At 51.6% G+C, this 19902-nt stretch overlaps 9 protein-coding genes across 9 annotated transcripts; 4 read left to right on the top strand and 5 right to left on the bottom strand.

The window, feature by feature from the left end:
- The first annotated feature begins 517 nt into the window (after positions 1-517).
- BDQ94DRAFT_77590 (uncharacterized protein) lies at positions 518-1859 on the top strand. The gene is made up of 2 exons (XM_026776506.1): positions 518-912; positions 983-1859. Exons 1-2 carry the CDS (start codon positions 696-698, stop codon positions 1819-1821), a joined length of 1056 nt encoding a protein of 351 aa, XP_026623235.1. The 5' UTR covers positions 518-695; the 3' UTR covers positions 1822-1859.
- A 241-nt stretch (positions 1860-2100) lies between these two features.
- Positions 2101-2381, bottom strand: BDQ94DRAFT_149206 (uncharacterized protein). Its single transcript, XM_026767334.1, has one exon. It carries the CDS (start codon positions 2339-2341, stop codon positions 2159-2161), a length of 183 nt encoding a protein of 60 aa, XP_026623236.1. The 5' UTR covers positions 2342-2381; the 3' UTR covers positions 2101-2158.
- A 599-nt stretch (positions 2382-2980) lies between these two features.
- BDQ94DRAFT_173185 (uncharacterized protein) lies at positions 2981-6926 on the top strand (the record flags this gene model as incomplete). The annotated part of the gene is made up of 6 exons (XM_026772107.1): positions 2981-3037; positions 3092-3117; positions 3172-3223; positions 3287-3385; positions 3453-3803; positions 3855-6926. 6 exons carry the CDS (start codon positions 2981-2983, stop codon positions 6924-6926), a joined length of 3657 nt encoding a protein of 1218 aa, XP_026623237.1.
- Positions 6927-7077: 151 nt separating this feature from the next.
- On the bottom strand, positions 7078-10933 carry BDQ94DRAFT_181785 (MET18/MMS19 family protein). Its single transcript, XM_026773976.1, has 6 exons — positions 10814-10933; positions 10445-10718; positions 10281-10378; positions 10085-10224; positions 9844-10032; positions 7078-9794 (listed from the first exon to the last, which is right to left on the bottom strand). Exons 1-6 carry the CDS (start codon positions 10893-10895, stop codon positions 7413-7415), a joined length of 3165 nt encoding a protein of 1054 aa, XP_026623238.1. The 5' UTR covers positions 10896-10933; the 3' UTR covers positions 7078-7412.
- A 141-nt stretch (positions 10934-11074) lies between these two features.
- Positions 11075-12144, top strand: BDQ94DRAFT_149210 (uncharacterized protein). The gene is made up of 2 exons (XM_026767335.1): positions 11075-11831; positions 11901-12144. Exons 1-2 carry the CDS (start codon positions 11214-11216, stop codon positions 11991-11993), a joined length of 711 nt encoding a protein of 236 aa, XP_026623239.1. The 5' UTR covers positions 11075-11213; the 3' UTR covers positions 11994-12144.
- On the bottom strand, positions 12145-13378 carry BDQ94DRAFT_149212 (ER membrane complex subunit EMC3). The gene is made up of 5 exons (XM_026767336.1): positions 13255-13378; positions 13152-13185; positions 12726-13089; positions 12510-12671; positions 12145-12438 (listed from the first exon to the last, which is right to left on the bottom strand). Exons 1-5 carry the CDS (start codon positions 13302-13304, stop codon positions 12245-12247), a joined length of 804 nt encoding a protein of 267 aa, XP_026623240.1. The 5' UTR covers positions 13305-13378; the 3' UTR covers positions 12145-12244.
- A 107-nt stretch (positions 13379-13485) lies between these two features.
- On the top strand, positions 13486-14532 carry BDQ94DRAFT_77623 (signal peptidase complex subunit 2). The gene is made up of 3 exons (XM_026776508.1): positions 13486-13665; positions 13791-14089; positions 14152-14532. Exons 1-3 carry the CDS (start codon positions 13620-13622, stop codon positions 14434-14436), a joined length of 630 nt encoding a protein of 209 aa, XP_026623241.1. The 5' UTR covers positions 13486-13619; the 3' UTR covers positions 14437-14532.
- BDQ94DRAFT_77620 (methylenetetrahydrofolate dehydrogenase (NAD(+))) lies at positions 14489-16240 on the bottom strand. The gene is made up of 4 exons (XM_026776507.1): positions 15961-16240; positions 15149-15782; positions 14997-15086; positions 14489-14938 (listed from the first exon to the last, which is right to left on the bottom strand). Exons 1-4 carry the CDS (start codon positions 16155-16157, stop codon positions 14855-14857), a joined length of 1005 nt encoding a protein of 334 aa, XP_026623242.1. The 5' UTR covers positions 16158-16240; the 3' UTR covers positions 14489-14854.
- A 505-nt stretch (positions 16241-16745) lies between these two features.
- Positions 16746-19374, bottom strand: BDQ94DRAFT_149215 (F1F0 ATP synthase subunit alpha). The gene is made up of 5 exons (XM_026767337.1): positions 19193-19374; positions 18846-19015; positions 18654-18710; positions 18472-18592; positions 16746-18415 (listed from the first exon to the last, which is right to left on the bottom strand). Exons 1-5 carry the CDS (start codon positions 19262-19264, stop codon positions 17165-17167), a joined length of 1671 nt encoding a protein of 556 aa, XP_026623243.1. The 5' UTR covers positions 19265-19374; the 3' UTR covers positions 16746-17164.
- Between the last annotated feature and the right edge of the window lie 528 nt (positions 19375-19902).

The following is a 19902-nucleotide window of genomic DNA, read 5'->3' on the forward strand; positions in this document are numbered from 1 at the left end:
TTTATGGTTCGTGCTGCTGTCAACGCGGATCAGCGGGTAAAATACTAGGTGCGTTGAGTGAGCCAGACCCTGTCATTGTCTACTTGTTTCAGCACTTGCCGCCTTTTCTTCTGCATCCATCAAGTTCACTTCTTCCACCGCAATCTCGGATTTTTTTCTGATGTCTCGGCGATGAATAAGCACCATTCTAATCTTCATCGCAATAATATTCGTGCTGCAGATCTGCAAACAAGCATTGATCCACTTCGTGGTATGTGCTGCGCTTTTTCTTCCCCTTCTTCCTGGTCATTTTTGTGCTTTCTGCCTTTCCATGCATCCCTATCATCATCTGCCACTTAAGTTCCCAATCTTCCCCGCGACGTGCTCGTCTGTCAATTCCGGGATCAGGAAGTCTGTGAGCACGCCTTTACTACTAGATCTACTGCTAGTAGTGCTTACCTCGCCCTTGATTTGCTTTTGTACAATTTAGTTGTTGTCATTGGCGGTGTTCGTTTCGTTGATTTGAGTTGCTGCTTGCTCCTTGCTGCGGCCCCAACTCCGGCTACGGAGTGGCATCCTACGTGGTCTTCCTTCCTTCCCCCCCAAGGGAATAGGTTGCTGCTTGGATACCTACTCCGTTCCCTTCATTGTCGCTTTGCCTTTTGCGGATATCCTGCCTTTTAGCCAACATTCCAACCCTATCCGCTTTGCTCGGAATGGCCCGATTCGGTCGGGTCAAGAAGTCCCCTAAGGCAGGAACAAAAAATGCTGACTCGGACATGCTTGTGCTACCTACGTCAGATCCCCAACGAGCGCCTCGTGTGAGCTTACCCCATGTGGAAACGGAATTGAACATGCATCAGTACAATGGCCTGTTTGAGATTGGTACCTCTGAGCGTCAGAAGGCATCCGCAGCCGAAGAGTCGTCCACAGGTAAGCCTCTCCGCCCCCCCTCCCCTTTTCCATGCCCTTGACCCCAGCTAATTTGTGTGCACGTGCGTAGAAACGGTAGTTGCCCCCTCATCAAACGGCACGAACGGCATTCATAATTCCATATCTGGCGATGTTCCGGCAACCGAATGGTCATCCGCTGTCGGCCACGCAGCGACGGGAAAGTCGGGGCGGGTGATACACAATCTACAGGAGGAAGTTGCGCGCCTGACCCGCGACTGTAGCGTCTATCGCTCGAGGGCCGAGGAGACCCAGCGAATGAACGATGCCTTCAAGATCCAAGTCCAGAATATGACCGAACGACTCCGCAACCTCGAACAGGCGAATGAGACCAATCTGCATTCCATTTCACGAAAGGACAAGAAAATTGAAGAGCTTCGGTTGGAAATTCAAGGCGAGAAAGATCGGAGATCTCAGGCTGAAGGAGAGGCCCGGAAGACAACTCAGTTGATGGATGAAGCTCGAGACGATTTTCATCGGAAATGCGCCGAGCTCCAAGAAATTTCTCACCATTCCCGAACTCAGTATGATGTGCTGGCAAAGACCGGGCAACGGGAACGAGCGGAACATCTGAAGAAGCTCAAGGTGCTCCGGGATGATTTTGTCGCTCTCAAGAAACGAAGTGACGAAAAAGACAGTCATGTAGAGCGCCTGGACGAACTGATGGCTGAGAAGGATCGCGAGCTTGAGAGCAGCAGGCAGAAGTTCGAGGCCCTCTTCGCCGAGTACGAAGCCTACAAACGCACCCAGGACGAAGAATTGAGATCACTGATTGAAAGCGGCCGTGAGGGTGAGGCCAAAATCAATGCGGCTCTTGCTGCGCTGCAAGAAACCCAGGGGCAGATGAAATGGGCCATTCAAGTCAAGCAACAAATCAAGGATGCCGAATGAACGATAACCCCCTGTCAATAACGATCCAAGGGAACGTACCTGGGAAAGCTGCTGCTGGGCAGAATACGCCTTGGGCTACCTACGCAGCTTCGATTCAATGGCGGGTACATTGATCTGGCATATTCGACTCAATCTTCCTCCCTTTAATCGGCTCTCTTTTGCCTTCAGCACGGAGGTTACTGGCCATGTCTGCGCCTGGTCAGCGAAGACGGAAATTTCCGGCCGTGGGCCCTTTTTAATTTTCTTGTAATTTCTTTTATTTTCTTCTTTTTCTTTTCACTCTTTTGCTTTTCCTTCACCTCTCTTGTCCTCTCTTTACTTCCCTTTCTCTTTCCCTTCAATGTTTCCTTTTCCTCTCATATTCACACTCCACAGTATCTCTGGATGAGAGCTGGAGTTTGGGATTGCTCGATACCCCGGAAGAATAGACCATCATGTCCTTGCGTGTCACCCTGTGTTTAGAGTGTTCGGATGACCAGAACGGCGATATCCGTGTAGATATACTTTTTCTTCTTTGCATGCCAATGCAATCTTACAGTAATGCAATAACTTCCTACGGGACGGAACTCTCCTTCGAAAAGCCTGGATGTCTCACCTTGTGCTGCTAACGTGGCATCTCCCCTATCATCATCATCCTTTCAGGAGTATTTATATTACTTCTGGATCAGGGAATTCACTTTTGTGTCTTTGATGCAGTTTCTGTCCACGTTTACAGACCAAAAGTTTTGCCTTCTTCTGTCCAGACCGTACTTCTGTTGACTTCAATGGGACCGTGACTGTTCCAGTGGCGTCCACTCGCAGGGAATTCGAGCTGCATCCACCCGCTCTGTGTTTGTGCGAGTCTCTCTGTGTTGATTCCCTTAGAGTTCGCCCAGTGTTATTGCTAACCACCGGCCATTCACTTTGGCTCTTTCCCCGGGGTTTCATTGCCATGGGAATTTACTGACCACCCTTTGCCCCGCCATCTTCCCCCTAGGCACTACCTCCCTCTTGTTCTCTTTCCCACTTTCTTCTTTCCTCCCCCTTCTTCTTTCCATCTTGGTTCGTCCCTTGACTGGTTCACAGTTCATCGTTTATCTCCATCAGTCTCGTTCTGTTCTCTTGACAAGACCCAACTTAGAGTCCATCCACACTATCTTTCACAGCTTCGATCCACAGAATGTCTGCAAGGCAGCGGGTCACGCTGGCGTCTATGTGGGCGTTTGAAGACATCGGGGTAAGCAAAACCCTGTGTTATTAGTTCGTGCTCCGCATTAACACAACATAACAGGTGGAGGAAGTCACAGATCAGATCAAGTAAAGACCCTAGCCAACGCACACTTCGTCTGCGATTGAAACTGACAGCTGTAGGAAACTGAAAAATCATGGTGACAGTGAATGCCATTACCACAAACATGATAATGTGTGTAAATAGCCTACCTGGTAGAGCTTGTTTCATCATGCTAAACAAAATCCGCTTGTCTAGGTTCTCGAGTTCAAGGGTAATCTGGAGGGCGGCGCGTCTCAGATTGCGAAGGTTGTATCAAGCTTCATCGATGGTCAGGAAAATAAGGATTTGCTAGATGTATGTCTTGGGGATTTCTTGTTCCCGCAATCCCAACAAAAATCTCGCTGACAGGCAAAAACATTAGATGCCTCGGATCAATCAGCTGGATGTGTCTGCCATTATGCCTGTCGATGAAGACCCGGTGGTTTCTGATACAGACAAGGACGAGGAAGGTGGACTTCTAGCCCTGTCAGACAGCTCTGACCAGGAGTTGATACCTAATCCCGCTGCTCTTGTCACTAGGTTCTGGCTATCATCCAATGGGGGAGTGGGCTGCTTTTCAGACAACAGGTTCCGTGACTTTCTCTCGCAGATAGCGGCTTTGACTGGGACTGAGGCTTGTGTCGTCGAAGGCCGTGGCGTCCAAGTGATCGGGAAGTCCGTCGAAGATGTACAAGATGCTTTGGCGAAGCTCACTCGGATTGAGAAGACCCTGGTAAGTGTCCGCCTCACTAGAGTAGCAGCCATTATCTTACTTATGAAACAGAGCTTTATTACGAATGCGGGAGTGGCAAATCTGAACGCTACTCCAGATAACGGTCGCATACGTTTTCGTATGCAGAGATACGGCAGTCTGAACAGTACTGCTCCTCAACGCCTTTTGACCGACCCAGACATGAATCTCAGCTGGGAACTCGGTCAGATGTTCGTCACTGTGCCACTTCCCTACGACGAGGAGACCCATGCATTCAGAGAGCCCAGAAATATCACTAATCCGCCTCATATAACCGAGGAGCCCGAAAGATCCCGTCTCTGGAATGACTTCACCTTCCAGGGGATTGGAAAAGGCGATGAATATCTTGCCTTGAGCACAGTTGATGAACTTGCTAGAACCAGAGCTACGGCAACAGCTTCCAGCGACCCTGCTACACATCCTTATTTGACTCCCGAGAAGGCAAAACAAGTGGACCAATGGAATCGGTGGGTTGTTGAGGGAACTGGCGCTGAAAGACCTACTCCTGTATCCGACGCGGACATGAGAATTATGCCTCATTCCGGGCAGTCAGCTATTAAACCTTGTGCCCCAACAACCAAGAGGCCACCTGGTATCAAACAGCGCAGACTTATCACCGACGAGGTACAGCCATCGTCAGCCCGGGAGTGTGCAGAGCCAAAGCCCAAGGATACTGCGGTTCAAACAACGGAGGCTGAAGCTTGTGTCTCTAAACCTCGTAAAAAGTGGAAAATGATCTATAATACTGGAAGTGGCACTGAAGGCCAGCATGTTACAGCAGACCCGGTGGCTGAGGCTCAGGCGCCACAAGCTCATATAGCCTCAACAACCCTCCAAAAAGTACCAGAGGACAAGCCGCATCTTCCCCAGGGATTTGACACTACAAAGTATGGTCTCAACAAAAGCACCCCCCAGGCTACGAAAAGCGACCACCGCACCTACCCACACACCCGATCAGGGCTGGAGAAGAAGATTAACAAACGGAAGGAGCTTGTTGATATTCTTGGGCCGGTAACAACCGGAGGTACCAGTATCCAACCTACGATTTCCTTCTATCAGCCGGCCTTAGTGCCATCGAGTCTGTCTTGTAGTCAAAGCGCGGTCTCCCCAACCCTGGCCTCCGAAGAAGTAGTCGGACACAGCAGAGGCAATAGCCTTGATCTTGCCGGTTTAGTTTTCGAGGCATCTGGGGCCCCCTTAGAGCTTAGCAGCACGGAATCCATGCAAGAAGCGACTTCTTCATGCAATGTCAGACATACTTCACCAGGCCATGACAGAAACCCTCTTCATAGCAATGAAACGGCCACTTCCTCCGGCAAAACCAGAGACGCTTCACTCAGCGGTGACAGGGTGGCACCTTTCAGCAACGCAAGAGCTACTGCAGACAGCAGCGAGAAGGTGTTTGAGCAGACAAATCGACTGGCTTCTTTGACCATGGTCTATAATGAAAGCAACGAAGGCGAATCACTGATCGTTAAAGAGGCTTACAAGAATGCATCAACTCTGCGCCAGGCACAGGGGAACCTGGCTCATGACAAAGTTACAGAAATTGAGAGATCCCACGGGGCAGCAAAACACCTCGATGGTGAAGTCGTGACGAGAGCCTTCCGCCGTACTATGACTCAGAAGGCACCTAATCCGAGTAGCAAAGACAAGGTGAACAGCAAGGCCGAGGCCAAGGTTAAGAAACAGAAAACCCTCGAAGATGCTTGGGGAATACTCCCCAAGCACGCCAAGAAGCCATCAGTCGATGTTTCAGGGAGTCAACATGGCTCTGGACCGATCAAGGAGAGAATAGCAACACTGGTGAGCCAGGAACAAGAAGAACAACAAATCGAGGTGGACAGGAACCTGGACGAAGATATAAAAAGGCTTTATGAGGCCTTGAAGCCCACTCTAGAGGCCGCTGAAACATTCCCAGGAGCAATCACTTTGGAGGTGCAGATCGGACTACTCTTGATACCACTCCTTCCAAAGTCATGCTGCGAGCAAGTAATAACCTTTAGCGATTGGGAGAAGATTTTCAAGCCACGGACGGGCTTGGCCGCACCGACTACGAAGTTCATGAATAGATTGACGACCTCTGGTGCGGACATCGATCATCTTGTTGACCTGAGGACGTCCAAGGCGCAAGGAAAACGCCGCCTGTTCGAACAAGAGTACGACGAATACAATGTATCCTATGAGTTTCATTGCCGAACGAAAGCTGGTCAATCGCTTGTTCTTGTCATTGACGAACAGGGTGGTCATTGTTTGAGGAAGCCGCCCTTATCGCTTGGGGGCGTTAACTTGCATATCCCACTGCAAATCTGGGATGCAAATATCAGTGTCAACTGTGTCACCCATCATGGACCGGAACTTGCATCAGCAGCTCAATATATGGTTGACCATCTCTGGATTCCCGCGGACAAACCACTCCTGCGAATCTTCACCCGCCTCCCAGCCGGGCACACAATCTCGATTGAGAAGGTATACATGAAGCGTTGGACTCGGCATAAGTTCATTTGCTCAGATGTGGTCCCCTCAAGTGACATCACCGGAAAGGAGCCAAACGGTGAGAGTGAGACCAACGGAGATCTATATCTGCAGGTACTAGAGACTCAGGATCTGATTGTCGGGACCAGCGCCGCTGAAGGAACAGCCGTGCGAGCCCGTGCGGTGCAACCCCAAGAGATGATCAGACGGGGGAGGCTCTGGTATGAAGCTTCGCTCGTGAGTCCAGCTATTGAATCTCTATTGAAAAGCAATGTCGACCTGGAGGTTGGTGAGCGTGCAGAAGACTGGAGTAGCGTCGACTTACTCGGGAGAGATGCACATCTTATAACCCCAGATGCGCCACTAAGTCCAGTCGCCATGGCCATTGGGACCGGGGGGCTTGGGGATCTCCTCCGTCTCACTATCATGGTGGTTGAGAAGGCAGATGGTGTTGGCTACTTTAATCAAGGGTTCAGCGTCTCATCCAAAGAATCAGTCCACTCCGGGGCACTGCAGATTGTACCCGCTCCAAAGGGCCTCGAATTCGATGACATAGAGAGCGTCAAAGACCTGGGTAGCGCCTGCCCACCGAAAGATACTCTCCAAGGGCTGGAGCGAGAATTTTGGTGAAGTTGGGGTGCAGTGCGGAGGAAGTGTCAAAGGTGTCGAAGGATTCAAATTGCAGGTGAAATCTAGTTGATGTGACCGGGTTTTCTGTGCTACCGTCAAATTCCCTTCTCTCTAACTGTAGTTACAACACTTCTACTTTTAGATACGAAAAGCCTGCGTAGGTCAAGAGACCCACCCGCTTGCTAGGATCTAGACATGCAATTATCTTCAAGAATGTCAATTCGACGTGAGTGGTACGCACTGTATCCAATCATCTATACATTCCCAAAGCATCATCATCTAATACTCTGCCTTTAATGCCACCACCAAACCCTGAGACATGTTATGCTGAGTAGCAGAAGCAGCCTGTAGCATGTAGCATGCAGCATGCAGCACGTAGCAAGATTGCAACCAAAAAGGGCAACAAAAACCAGCGAACAAGATATACCCCCCTCCATCTAACAAAAAAGATACAGAAATAAATAGAAGAGACAAGAAAGAAACAAATCAATCATCCTCCGCGGCATCATCCACGCCCCTAAGCCAAGCCCCCCTAGCATCAACCGCGGCCTTCCTAACATCCCGTTTGGGATCATCCAGCACCATTCTCAACGCCCTCAACACCTGGTTCTTCACCGGCAAAAGCGGCGACAGCTTGCCCGCCTTAGCTACCTTCGGAGCATCCGCAGCACCCGAATCCGGCGTCTGTGCAAGCAAGAACAGACACTTGAGGGCGTCGACGCGCAGTCTGGGCCCGTTAACAGCTCCAGTAGTCGGCGCGTGCTCGGCCGTCTTCAGGAGTCGAGTGACGAGGCTCTGCACGTGCCCGCACTCTTCGATCACACTGACGCCGTTGTCGCGGATGATCACTGCGAGGGTTTCGAGGGTGGCGGCGCGGACGGGCTGGGAGTCGGCGGATTGGAGGTCCAGACTTTGAAGGAGGAGAGGGAGGAGGGTGGGGAGTTCGGGCATGACGAGGGTGGGGGGAATGGTGGAGAGAATGCCGGAGAGGGCGGTTAGGTGGGCGGGTTTGATGTGTGTGGTGGATGCGGTTCCGGCGACATTGACTTCGCGGATGCGGGCGGAGATGAGAGGGGTTAAAGTGGTGAAGACGCGTTGTTTGGAGAGGAGGCGGATGTTGGCGTGGTTGGTTGGGGAGAGGACTTCGTCGTCTTTGAGGAGGATGGCGAAGCCGCGGGCTGCGGTTGTGCTGGTGGCTTCGGAGGAGGAGGAGAGGAGGTTGAGGAGGGTGGTGAGGATTTGGGTCGTCTTGGGGGAGAGGCGCAGGATGAGGGCTTTGGAGATCCAGAAGAGGGTTTTGATGGTGGATGTGGTGAGGTGGGGTTCTTGGGTGGTTTGTGGGAGGAGGGAGTCGAAGAGGGTTGTTGCGAGATCGAGGTCTTCCTTGTTGAGGTGCTTGTTGATGTAGAGGGCCAGATGGCGGAGGAAGGCCAGTTGGGTGGCGGTCTCGGTCTCGGTCGTGCAGCGGGTTGCGATGTCTGTGAGGAGATCGGACATCACGGGGGGTGTGCAGGGGGGTAGGTTCTTCGTGTCTCGGGGGAGACTGGCGAGGAGGTAGGTCGAGAGGATCATGGTGCGGCGATGGCTGTCAGTTGGCGAGGGAGTGAAGGGCACCTGTTGGAAGCCGTCCGCTGAGGCGAAGAGGGTGTAGATATTAGACACGACTTCGTCGTGCTTGCTTTGTGGGAGGGACCTAATGATGACATTGCATAGTCTTCCGAGGACATCAAGGACTGTGGCGTCGGTTAGGATGTTGTTCGGGGCTTTGCCTAGAGCTGCTGTTGCTGCGCTACGGCACAGGCTCACGACGATTTTGTCGTAGTAGAGGTCCAGGTTAGGGGTTTCGTCGAGTTTCCTTTGGTTCATGACATAAAGGATAGTCAAGAGGATGGCCCTGGGGTAGTCCACAGATCCGGGATCTTCCTTCTGCAAAAGTATGCTCAGCTTGCTGAGCAGGCGCCGGACCAGGGTGTCGAAGATGTCTCTCTCAACACTGATCTGTGCGAGAGTCTCGAGGGTGGTGATATACTCGGGATTCGACCCATCATCGGAGTCAGGAAGTGTGGCCACAAAAGCAGGGAAAGTAATGTCCAAGATCAGACGCGGCTTGTACTTCGAAATTTCTGTCAGGGCAGCAATTGCTTCCTTCTTCAGGTCGTCACGGCCGACTGATTCCTCCTTTAGGAGGATTTCGTCAAGGTACTGGACGAAGAGTCCAACTTCGTTATCTTGGAAGTAGTTGCGCAGGGTGGACAAGCGCAGAAATCCCTTCAGGGCGGAGATGCGGAACGAGACTTCCTCCTTGATAACGCCCATGAGCGCCTGGCCGAAGATGTCCGAGAACTGATCCTTGAACTCGAGCAAGGGGTTGCTGAGGCTAGGCTCCGAGTCCCGCGATGTCCATGCGCCGAATACCTGGATAGCAGAATCGAAGAGGACGGTCAACGTATCCAGCAGAGCTCTCTGCTTGGCGATTCCATCGGCTTCTTGGTAGATCGTCAAGAGTGGTGCGACGACAGTTTGCACGATGAGCGTGAACGACGCTGCAGATGCTGCGGAAGTAGAGCTGAGGATTTGCTGAGCAGGCTTCGCTTGTTTTTGCTGAGGCTCCTGCAATTGCTCGCTGCACTCCTTGGTAATCGGGCGCAAGAACTGTGCAAGAGGCAGCTGGTCGGAGATCTGCGTGACGCCCTCCGACAACCGCTGCGCAATACTGCTCAAGACCTGAAGAGAAAGCTCAGAAAGGAATTCCTCCTGGGCGTTGAGGATCTCGAATTTCAGAGTTTCCCATATGGTGATCGAATACTTGGACACCGTGTTTGGATCGTACAGCCTGACGCAAGCAATAAGGGCATTGAGCGCATCTTTCTGGAGGATCGTTAGAATGTATAAGGGTTGTGGTCTTGTCAACACGTACCTTGACATTGGGCGACGTCGAGTCAAGCTTATCCAACAGAGAAGGAACAGCATGCGGAGCAAACAGGCTGTTCGCCGAGATACAGTCTTGCAAGCGGTCTTTCAGATCCTGAGCAGTAATACCGTATGGATCATTCGGCGGGGGCCTGAAGGTGATGGGGAAGTAGTTGTAGACAGAGTCGAACAGAGCCTTCACATGTCAGTTATCAGAAGACCATATCCAGACCACATGTAATACATACTTCAGCATGGTTGGACACATCCCACTCCACCATCACCACCTTGAGGATCGAGAAGACCAGCATCAGGTTGCGCGGGTCCTTCTCACCCGTCATCAGGTTCACTATGCCAACCAGGGACTCGTCACCCATATCATGGAGGGCTGCACTAGTCAATTCCCGCAAAACCACGTCGAAGGAAGTATGGATGGAAACGCACCGGCACGATGATTAATCATCAATTCGTTCAGCAATTGGTAAACCTGGAACCTCTGAGACTGCGAGCGAGACTGTAGTTCCTCGAAGCGCTCGAAGATCCTGCACAAGTCAGCTAAATCCCGTCCGAGATCGATGCATGACCTTATCAATATCAGATGCACTCACGCCTGCGCAACCTCTTCAGCCAACGCCTTATTGAACCGATCCAGCTTCTGCAAAGTCTCCAACCCGGGGACAGCCCCTCCATCCTCAATCCGTTCACAGAAGAAAGTCGTCAGGACCTGGATCTGTTGTCTCGACAGGAACTTCGGAGGGAGCGCCCGGATCACAGCCGTGAGATAGGAAACGGCCTTGCCGCGCAGAATCGAGTCCTCGTCATTGATGTACTCTCCTAGCGACTGCACGACTTCAATGAGCGTGGTCTTCTTGGTCTCCACATCTTTTTTGTTCCAGCAATAGTAGTTAGTCCCAGTCCATCATCAAACAATCTGCTGCGGCAGCGGCGGGGGTGCATGGGAACATCACATAACGTACCTTGAGCAATTCGTTCCGCGATCTGCTTGGCCTCCTGCTTATCATGGTCCACGACCAGCAGGAATGTCTGCAGCGCCGACATCTTGTGACAAGTGAGACGTCGGAAATCGCAGATGAGGGGCAAATGGTGGGGGGGAAAGCAACTAGTCAAGTGCCTCTCTCTATCTTCTCCGCGACCGGAACATGACGCCGTTTGTGGCCCGCCCATTGATTGCCCTTATCGATATGGGTCACGTGCTGCTACATTGACCATGTTACTCTCCAGTTATTACAAAGTAGTTAACTTACTGGCAGTTGGCGTTGCGTCATCCCCCAGTCCGGCTGACAGGCCGATCACCTCCACCACAATACCATATCCTCTATCTACTAACCTAATCTATATAAAACCCCCAATATCAAAATGACCAAGAAACCCTTCTTCCTCATAGCATCCTCTCTCATCTTAATCATAATCATCCTCACCACCTTAACCACAGCCAACAGCTTCCCTCTCCGAAAGCGTCTTCCCCGTCCCTTCGTCTCCGCACCACACCTCCGTCACGACCTCCACCTCCAAGACGCCACCAACAATTACCTCGCCGACCTAAAAGAGTGGCTATCCCAGCAACCCTCCACCAACAAAATGGGCAGCCAATCCTCCTCCCACGAGAATCCCATAATCTCCGACGTCCTGCCCAAGAACCGCCTCATTAACATCTACGCCTCCCTAACCCGGCAATTCGACTCGGTGGAGTCCCGCTTCAATGATCCCTCAAGCAACGTAACAGTCCTGGCGCCGCGGAACAGCGCGATCCAGAACCTGCCGCGCAAGCCGTGGGAGAATCCCGAGGACTATGAGCGGTTTGGGCAGGCCGGGGCGTATGAGGGCGATGAGGGGCAGGATCGGGCAACGAAGAATCTGGAGAGGTTTGTCAAGGCGCATGTTGTTGTCGGGAGTCCTTGGGGGGAGGGCGATGAGGGGGTTACCCTTGCTGGGGAGAAGGTGAGGTGGAATAGGGGGGAGGGGGGCAAGATTTATGTATGTTCTTCTGGGTCCTTTTCGGGTGGTGGGTGATTTAGGGATACGCTGACTGACTGTTTGTGGTAGATTCAACCAGGGAATGTGGAGGTGGATAGTATTGCTGAGAAGGTTTCGAATGGGGAATTGTGGATTCTGAATGGGGTGGTTAATTATACCTAGGTTCATTGGGTTCCATTGGGCTGCGATGGTTATATATTTCATTATGATGTTCTTCATGCTGATGACGATTCTATTATGATTGATGGCTGCTGGATAAGGTCTCTTGGCAGAGGCTCTAATGAGGACACACCCGTCTTAGTACTCACGGTCTGCACTTATATTACTAGTATGTCATATTGATACATCTGCACTTCATCTAATATATTCAGCAAGTAGAGTCCAAACGCACCCAGAAGCCAGACCATCGTAGCCTAATAGCTTTTCCTACCCGCGTAATGAGCCAGCACTCTCTCCTCAACGCCGTCCAGAATGCAAAAGTGCTCAATGACCTCCAGGTTCTCAGCCTCGCTCTGGTACAACTTATCGGGATCCTGGCCCGGCTGGAACGGGTTAATACCAGCGGCAGGGTTCATCGACGCCATCTGCGAAGCCATGTGGTTGGCCGCTAAAGCAAACTGTCAGCACACTCAAACAAAGATAATAGAAACGATAATGAGGCAAACACAGCGAACTAACCATTATCACTGCCCAAGATAAACCCAAAGACCGACTGCAGTCCAAACAAGTTCAAGAAATACCACGAAAGACTGGACACCCATCTAACATCCAAATCCCGGGTCATAACACCAGACTGCAGCATTGACTTGAACCGAATGGTAAGCGGGAAGGGCAATTTCACTAGCACTCTTGTCAGCTCACTCCCTTTCCAAAAACAATTCAGATTAGACCTACAAATCACGAATCCCGAAAAGAACGCATTAATCCAGCTCATAATCAGCGTCTGTGGGATCATCATCATCATATTCCCCTTCATCATGCCCATCATGGCCTCCATGCCAGCAGGATCGGTCATTGGGTTTGCAGGCGGCTGGCCGCGACTAGCAGGGTCCTTGAGGAAAGCGCCGCTCTGGTAGGCAGAAACGAGGTAGTTCTTCCGCATCTCGAAGGACTCCTTGGAGAGCACGGAGGCATTGTTCCGGAGGTTGACGCCGCGAATGAGTCCGAGACGTTCGCGGGATTCGGCCAGCGTCGAAGCCGGCTTCGGGGGGTTGTTCATCAGGACGGTGGCATAGTGACGGAGGATACCTGTCAGAATCTGTGGAATATACGATTAGCATATATCCCTGTCTCTTGTAGAGTAGAGGAGAGCTCGCATACCATAACAACAGTGATAGGGAACACAATCCAGTAGCTAGAGGTGCGAGTCGATCACATCAGCATTTCACATCAAATCACGCCCAGTCTGGAGCAATAAACTCACAATAGAGCCGGATCCCGAAGGATCGTCTGCTCAACGCCTTGCAGAGCCATTGTGAGCAGAATTGAACAAGAGTAAATGTGGTCTAATCCCTCGAGTTGTGGTTCGGAGGCAGAGAAAGACACACGGAGCTCCCCACGGAAGTTGGATGGGGCGCGGCGGGCTGACTGACTTGATTGACTTGCCTTGGCGCATGCCATTGCCGCCGCTTTAGCTTGCGAAAGGGACAGCTCGCCGCAACTCTTCCCCGGCTTAGATCGAAGCTCCACGAAGTATTCTTCCACCTTTTACTGAATAACTTTACATTAGGAAGCTGGGGAGACTATTAACCTATTTTGTCTTATTCGGACCTTAAACAAAAAATCCAGATGGCGTCCGCAGAAGTCCAGAAAGTGCCCGTTTACTCGGTCAATGGTTAGTTCGCGCGATAAACATCACTATTACTACATACATCCAAGATATTACTGCGACGCAATACTTGCTACACTCATAGATCTATGTATTGGTCAACAAAAATCACTAACTACTTCATTGAACAGACATAAAATCAACAACCGATGACGCCCTAGCTCCCTACCTTGGCTCTCTCCCCCAACCCTACACATTCGCCCAAGACCACACCAAGACCAATGTCCACCTGTTCTTGGGCTATGCTGCCGTCGCGATTGCCGGGTTCAGCTTCTATGCTGAACGCAAACTCAACTGGGAGGCGACACATTCGCCATGGATCATCGCAGCGGTTTTGTCGTACTTTACCTTGAACTCACTCCTCACGTACTGGGTTTGGGCTGTCGAGGCGGGTGAGGTATTCCATGGGAAGCGGAAGTCGGGTGAAACGGTACGCTTTTTCTATCGCCGAAAGGCGGGTTAATTTGGTTGCGTGCTAATATGATATGCTAGATTATCATTCGGTCGTCCGTGCAGAAGCACTCCCCGTTGTACAAGCTGCAGGTCCAGTATAAGTCGGCGCAGGGCAAGATGCTGCAGGAGAAGGAGATCGAGACCTCGTTCACTAAGTGGTTTGCTGCAGATGGGACATTTCATCCCGAGCCGTTGAGGGCCTGGCTGGCTGGTGAGATCGAGGTTCTGGGGTTGGCAGCCAAGGAAACGCAGAAGAAGACCGGCGGTGTTGCCAGTTTAGTGGGTGTTGAGGAGGAAAGCAAGGATGTCAAGAGGAGGAAGTGAAGTGTACATGGGGTGTTGGTTGCGGGTAATTTAGAGAGTTGGAAAGGAAATAGGAGTTTCTTGTCCTTGGTTGCATTAGTCTTTTCTTTCCAGATATGAAAGTGTCTTGTTGTTCAGAGGATTCAGTAGTGGTTTGAACGTAGGAGCAATATATTCGGCATAATACATGTATGTATATTCTTTTCGTTTCTCATGCTTGGAAAGGCTCAAGAAACGAGACAAATACGGCGAATTTTGACCAAAATGGGGCATAGCTTTTTGTCTTTTTTTTATACAAGAATGATTGAGTCGCATGATATATGGCTTCAGTGGAAAAGATACAACAGAAGAAGTGGAAGTAAAACGGAATCTATGACTGGCTCTTCTTAATTCGTCTCCCGTGGCACGTTTTAGAGAATAATGGTCGTAGTGTAGTAGGTTAGTTAGCGGCTTCCAGGGTTCCCGGGCGCTCGGTGGCTTCAGCGGGCTTCACGTCATCCACACGGCTGTTCTGGATGAGTCTCTGCAGAAAATAATTAGTAACTGAAGTCCCTTCGGCGAAGATATAAAGGATCACTTACCAGCAAGTTGCGGAGCAGGACAACAATGGTCACCTTTCCTATGGAAGGCACGAAAATGGAGGCCTTCTCCTTCACCTCGGGTCCGAAGTTCTGTTCACACTTTGTATTAGCCCTTGAAATAAGGTACAATGGTAAATTGCTAAGAAACGTACCTTCTCGCTGGAGAAGTTGACACACACAGCACCCTCTCTGAGGAGGCTGGTATCGAACTTGTACTTCTCTCCGGGAACACCGGAGATGACAACATCACACAGAGGTGCCACATCCTTCAAGGTCTTACCCTCGAGGTCGACGACCTCGTGTCTGCCCTTCTTCAGACCCTCACCACGAGTGAACTTCTGAACACCGGTGATATCGACACTGTAGACGCAGGCACCGTCGTTGGCCAGCAGAGCAGCGAGAGGGCGACCAACCACCTCGGAGCGGTTCACAACACAGATAGTGTGTCCAAAGAGGCGGTTACCGTACGGCAATATCGTGTTGTAGATGTTGAGGTATTCGAGGATCTTAATGACAGCGAGCGGGGTGCAGGGGAGGATGCACTTCTGTCTCTTGGTCTCGGGGTCAAGGAAACGAATGTTCTGGTACATGTTGAAAATGTAACGGTGGCTCAGACCCTCTACATCCTTATTTATGTCGACGATCTGCTGCAGGTACTGGTCCTGGCGGTTGTTGAAAATGGGGTAGTATACGATGATGCCGTTAACATCGGAATCGGCATTGGCAGCGAGGATAGCCTGCTCGAGATCATCGCGGGCAACTTCACGGAGGGAGTAGCGGAAGCCACTGTGCAATGGATAAAAAGACTACGTTAGCTACGAAGTGAAATCCCACAATACTGCCTGTGTGCCAGGAAAGCTCCGACATCGCAGGGTTGAGTCATATGCACCGAGGGGTTCCCAGACACAGTAACCACAGGGGCACGATGGACGCAACTGGGAGTGAAGATTGGGAGAATGCTCACTTTTCCTGACACGTCTTCTCCGTCATCTGGGCATACATCAACGCCGCAGGGTCGTTGTTGGCGAGGAATCCCACCAGATGGGGTGGTTTCTCCAGGGTATGGACGCCCTGCTGGACCTCCGCAAGCAAGCCGTTGGCGACATGCTTGGAGAGCATGACCTTGCAAGAGGCCGGAACCGAGTCAGAAGTGGTAGCCATCTTTGCGAATGGGAGGGAAGAATATATCGAAGCAATTGGAGTGGGAGGGAATACGGGGAATACTCTCTCTACTTCAAGGTGGGCTACGGCGGAGGGGCATTAAAAGAAATTTTGGGACGGAAAAGGCTGCTCGCTTATCGATAAACGCATGCCCGCATTCGGCCCATCCCATCGGCTCCAGATGGCGAGCAGCACAGCTTCATCCTGTCTATTCCCCGCAAATTCGCTGCGATTGTCCCATGGGTCCCCAGATAGCATGCTTCTGACATCAGATTAGTAGCTATATTACATTCACACGAATGTATAAGAATAGTAGGTGCAGTTCCTAACCCGGATGCACGTACCATCAGTGCTAGTTATATTCCTACCATTAGGACTGGGGAAGGAGGCGCCACGCGGCATTGAGACGGACCCCAATGGCTTCTATATATATCCTACTTGACCCTCATCTAATGCCATGGGTTCATGCTGGGTCGAGTTACCCCAGACTGGCCGCTATGACCGCCAGAGATCCGTGTTGGATTGTTTTACTTCGTTACTACTAATACTACTACTCTCTACAGCATAGACACCATTCCGAGTACCGAGTTAATCAAACAAAGGAAATCATATTCAGGCTGCATATATGTAGACAAAGGTTTCATAAGTCGAGACCAGCTGGAGGGTATTACACGCCAAACCAGTTAATCCGTCCAATTCCGTTCCCTTGTCGCGCGAAATGATCTAAACGTACAGGATATTAATCGTATCTTTTTTGCCTTTCTCCGCACCACCGTTTTACCCTGCTCTCCGTCGTCCCATAAGCTACATAGATCTGGCAGTAAAATATCATCGCAGAGTTGCAAACTACACCTCATCCAATATCTCGACCGACCCGAAGCTCTGGTTTAACAGAAAAAAATAAAACAGTGGGTTCAAATTGTACAAGCTATCTTGTCTATACACATAGAGTCAGGATTGAATCGGTACATGGCGGGCTACTCGCCCAAGAGCATTGTGTTGCTCACCTATGCGTTGAAGGACTTGTTGAAGGTGGGGATGATCTCCTTGAGCTGAGCCTCGAGCTCCTTGGAGACCTGGCCCTCCTTCTCGATGGTCTCCTGGATCTCGGGGTGGTTGCTCTTGAGGTGAGCAAGGAAGTCAGACTCCCACTGGAGGATCTTGGCGACGGGGATGCTGTCAAGGAAACCGTTGACACCAGCGAAGATCAGGGGAACCATGTCGGAAACAGCCATGGGGGAGTACTGCTTCTGCTTGAGGAGCTCGGTGAGACGCTCACCACGGTTGAGGGTCTGCTTGGTGGAGGCATCGAGATCGGAACCGAACTGGGCGAAGGCAGCAACCTCACGGTACTGAGCCAAGAACAGCTTCAGGGAACCGGCGACCTGCTTCATGGCCTTGACCTGGGCAGCGGAACCGACACGGGAGACGGACAGACCGACGTTAATGGCGGGACGGATACCCTTGTAGAACAGCTCAGACTCCAAGAAGATCTGACCGTCAGTGATGGAGATGACGTTGGTGGGAATGTAGGCGGAGACATCACCACCCTGGGTCTCAATGACGGGGAGGGCAGTGAGGGAACCACCACCGTGCTTCTCGTTCATCTTGGCGGCACGCTCAAGGAGACGAGAGTGGAGGTAGAAAACGTCACCGGGGTAGGCCTCACGACCAGGGGGACGACGGAGCAGCAGGGACATCTGACGGTAGGCGACGGCCTGCTTGGAAAGGTCATCGTAGATGATGACGGCGTGGCGGCCGTTGTCACGGAACCACTCACCCATGGCACAACCAGTGAAGGGAGCAAGGTACTGCAGAGGAGCAGCCTCGGAAGCAGTAGCAGCAACGACAATGGAGTACTTCATGGCGTCGTTCTCCTCGAGGGTCTTGACGAGCTGAGCGACGGTGGAACGCTTCTGACCGACGGCAACGTAGATGCAGTAAAGCTTCTTGCTCTCGTCGGAGGTGTTGTTCCAGCGCTTCTGGTTCAGCATGGCATCAAGGGCGACAGCGGTCTTACCGGTCTGACGGTCACCAATGATCAACTCACGCTGACCACGGCCGATGGGGACCATGGAGTCGACACACTTCAGACCAGTCTGGACGGGCTGGTTGACGGAGCGACGGGGAAGGATACCAGGGGCCTTGAGCTGAGCACGGCTCTTGACCTTGGTGGGAATGGGACCCTTGCCATCGATGGGGTTACCGAGAGCGTCGACGACACGGCCGAGCATCTCAGGACCAACGGGGACATCGACCTAGATGGGTTTGTAAGAAAAAAATGCTGATATCTGGGCGTGAAAGAAAAACATACAATCTCTCCGGTACGCTTGACAGTCTCACCCTCCTTGACGAGACGGTCGGAACCGAAAAGCACGACACCGACCTGGCCGGCTTCGAGGTTCATGCACATACCCTTGACGCCGGAGGCGAACCTGATGATTTGTCAATTGATTGGAACATAAACAAGACATATAAAAAACGGGGGTCACCTACTCGACCAGCTCCTCAGCCTGGACGTTGGTCATGCCATGGACACGAGCGATACCGTCACTGTTTTTGATATTAGTTTCAATTGATTTCGATGGAGAGCGTCAAATAATGGCCGGATTTTCGAATATTTCGATGATATCGATGGAATTGAAGCGGCGGCCAAAATTTTCAACCGAGGGAGAATTCGTCACGTACCCGACGGAAAGGACACGTCCAGTCTCGGCAAGACCAGCCTCCTCCTGAACACCACGGATTCTCTGCTCAAGGATGGAAGAGACCTCAGTGGGAGCGGCCTTGGCCTCAGCAGCGTAGGAACGGATCTGCTTGGAGGCGCCAGAGAGGGGGCCGGGAACAGCCGCGCGAGCCTGTAGTCGTACGCAAAATTTGTCAACATCACGACCACGCAATCAAAACGCGTCAAAGCGAAGCAGCAAGCATTGCGATGTGTAGAGAGGCGATAGCAAGCATCATTGAGATGACTTCTTGGATGGAATCGGCCAGATGGCGAAGGCATGGTCGACCTGGACAGGGATAGGACTCACCGAAGCGATCCTGCCAGTGGCAGAGGCAGCCGCGACGGTGCGGCTAGACTGCCGCAAAGCGTTTCTGAACATTGTGATGGGGGTTCAGAGGAGTGGGAGAGTGGTTTCTCTGAAGGAGAGATGTAATTGGGGGGAGGGAGGAAGAGGAGAAAGGATTGTGGATGGATGGAAGGAGAGCTTTGTCGTCGGGGTTGGGAGGATTCTCAGGACTGCCACTAATCCTAGTTTGCCGAGACCTCACCAACCTCCGAAGCCGCCCTAGTGCGCTCACGGGACACCCACTCCACCCCAAAGAAAGTCGTTGCCGGGTGATGTATTCCATCACTTCTGGTCTCTATTTTTTTCCCACCGATCTACTACTACATAATTTTTAGTCCATAAATTTATTATTATTAGTTCCTAATCACTTTACACCCTTTCCATAAATTATGATGGTAGAGAATTATTCAACGTTGCTCTGGAAGAAGTGACGGGGTGAGCAAAGCGGTAACCGCTTGTTTCTCCGGGCCACCTGGCCATCCCATTTTTCATTTGTTCCTTTTCTCGGATCTGCGGATACTGCTGGTTGGCTGGCTTACTCAGTTCATTTTCGTCGCAGCAACCGCCCGCAGGGCCCTGCCAACAACCACCCGCCCCGTTCTGCTCGACACCGCACTGCTTTGACCGGTTGTCCCGGTGGGAAACACCGGCTCGACATGGGCCCTTCCCAT

The sequence above is a fragment of the Aspergillus welwitschiae genome (genome assembly GCF_003344945.1).
Source record: "Aspergillus welwitschiae strain CBS 139.54b unplaced genomic scaffold BDQ94scaffold_31, whole genome shotgun sequence".
NCBI lineage: Eukaryota > Fungi > Ascomycota > Eurotiomycetes > Eurotiales > Aspergillaceae > Aspergillus > Aspergillus welwitschiae.

Excerpts from the sequence above, each read along its gene's own strand:
- BDQ94DRAFT_149212 (XM_026767336.1), bottom strand. The coding sequence starts at position 13,304 with ATGGCTCTGCAAGGCGTTGAGCAGACGATCCTTCGGGATCCGGCTCTA. Across the intron at positions 12,672-12,725 it reads CTTTTCGGGATTCGTGATTT|TGAAATTGCCCTTCCCGCTT; the intron begins GTAGGTCTAATC and ends CAAGAGTGCTAG. Across the intron at positions 12,439-12,509 it reads TATCTTGGGCAGTGATAATG|CGGCCAACCACATGGCTTCG; the intron begins GTTAGTTCGCTG and ends AGTTTGCTTTAG.
- BDQ94DRAFT_149206 (XM_026767334.1), bottom strand. The coding sequence starts at position 2,341 with ATGCAAAGAAGAAAAAGTATATCTACACGGATATCGCCGTTCTGGTCA.
- BDQ94DRAFT_149210 (XM_026767335.1), top strand. The coding sequence starts at position 11,214 with ATGACCAAGAAACCCTTCTTCCTCATAGCATCCTCTCTCATCTTAATC. Across the intron at positions 11,832-11,900 it reads GGGAGGGGGGCAAGATTTAT|ATTCAACCAGGGAATGTGGA; the intron begins GTATGTTCTTCT and ends TGTTTGTGGTAG.
- BDQ94DRAFT_181785 (XM_026773976.1), bottom strand. The coding sequence starts at position 10,895 with ATGTCGGCGCTGCAGACATTCCTGCTGGTCGTGGACCATGATAAGCAG. Across the intron at positions 10,379-10,444 it reads GCTGAAGAGGTTGCGCAGGC|GATCTTCGAGCGCTTCGAGG; the intron begins GTGAGTGCATCT and ends TGACTTGTGCAG. Across the intron at positions 10,033-10,084 it reads ATGTGTCCAACCATGCTGAA|GCTCTGTTCGACTCTGTCTA; the intron begins GTATGTATTACA and ends TGACATGTGAAG.
- BDQ94DRAFT_77620 (XM_026776507.1), bottom strand. The coding sequence starts at position 16,157 with ATGGCTACCACTTCTGACTCGGTTCCGGCCTCTTGCAAGGTCATGCTC. Across the intron at positions 15,087-15,148 it reads TCAACTTCTCCAGCGAGAAG|AACTTCGGACCCGAGGTGAA; the intron begins GTACGTTTCTTA and ends AAGTGTGAACAG. Across the intron at positions 14,939-14,996 it reads TCCTGCTCCGCAACTTGCTG|AGACTCATCCAGAACAGCCG; the intron begins GTAAGTGATCCT and ends TATTTTCTGCAG.
- BDQ94DRAFT_149215 (XM_026767337.1), bottom strand. The coding sequence starts at position 19,264 with ATGTTCAGAAACGCTTTGCGGCAGTCTAGCCGCACCGTCGCGGCTGCC. Across the intron at positions 18,711-18,845 it reads GGACGTGTCCTTTCCGTCGG|TGACGGTATCGCTCGTGTCC; the intron begins GTACGTGACGAA and ends TATCAAAAACAG. Across the intron at positions 18,416-18,471 it reads TCAAGCGTACCGGAGAGATT|GTCGATGTCCCCGTTGGTCC; the intron begins GTATGTTTTTCT and ends AAACCCATCTAG.
- BDQ94DRAFT_77623 (XM_026776508.1), top strand. The coding sequence starts at position 13,620 with ATGGCGTCCGCAGAAGTCCAGAAAGTGCCCGTTTACTCGGTCAATG. Across the intron at positions 13,666-13,790 it reads GCCCGTTTACTCGGTCAATG|ACATAAAATCAACAACCGAT; the intron begins GTTAGTTCGCGC and ends TTCATTGAACAG. Across the intron at positions 14,090-14,151 it reads AGCGGAAGTCGGGTGAAACG|ATTATCATTCGGTCGTCCGT; the intron begins GTACGCTTTTTC and ends ATGATATGCTAG.
- BDQ94DRAFT_77590 (XM_026776506.1), top strand. The coding sequence starts at position 696 with ATGGCCCGATTCGGTCGGGTCAAGAAGTCCCCTAAGGCAGGAACAAAA. Across the intron at positions 913-982 it reads AGCCGAAGAGTCGTCCACAG|AAACGGTAGTTGCCCCCTCA; the intron begins GTAAGCCTCTCC and ends GCACGTGCGTAG.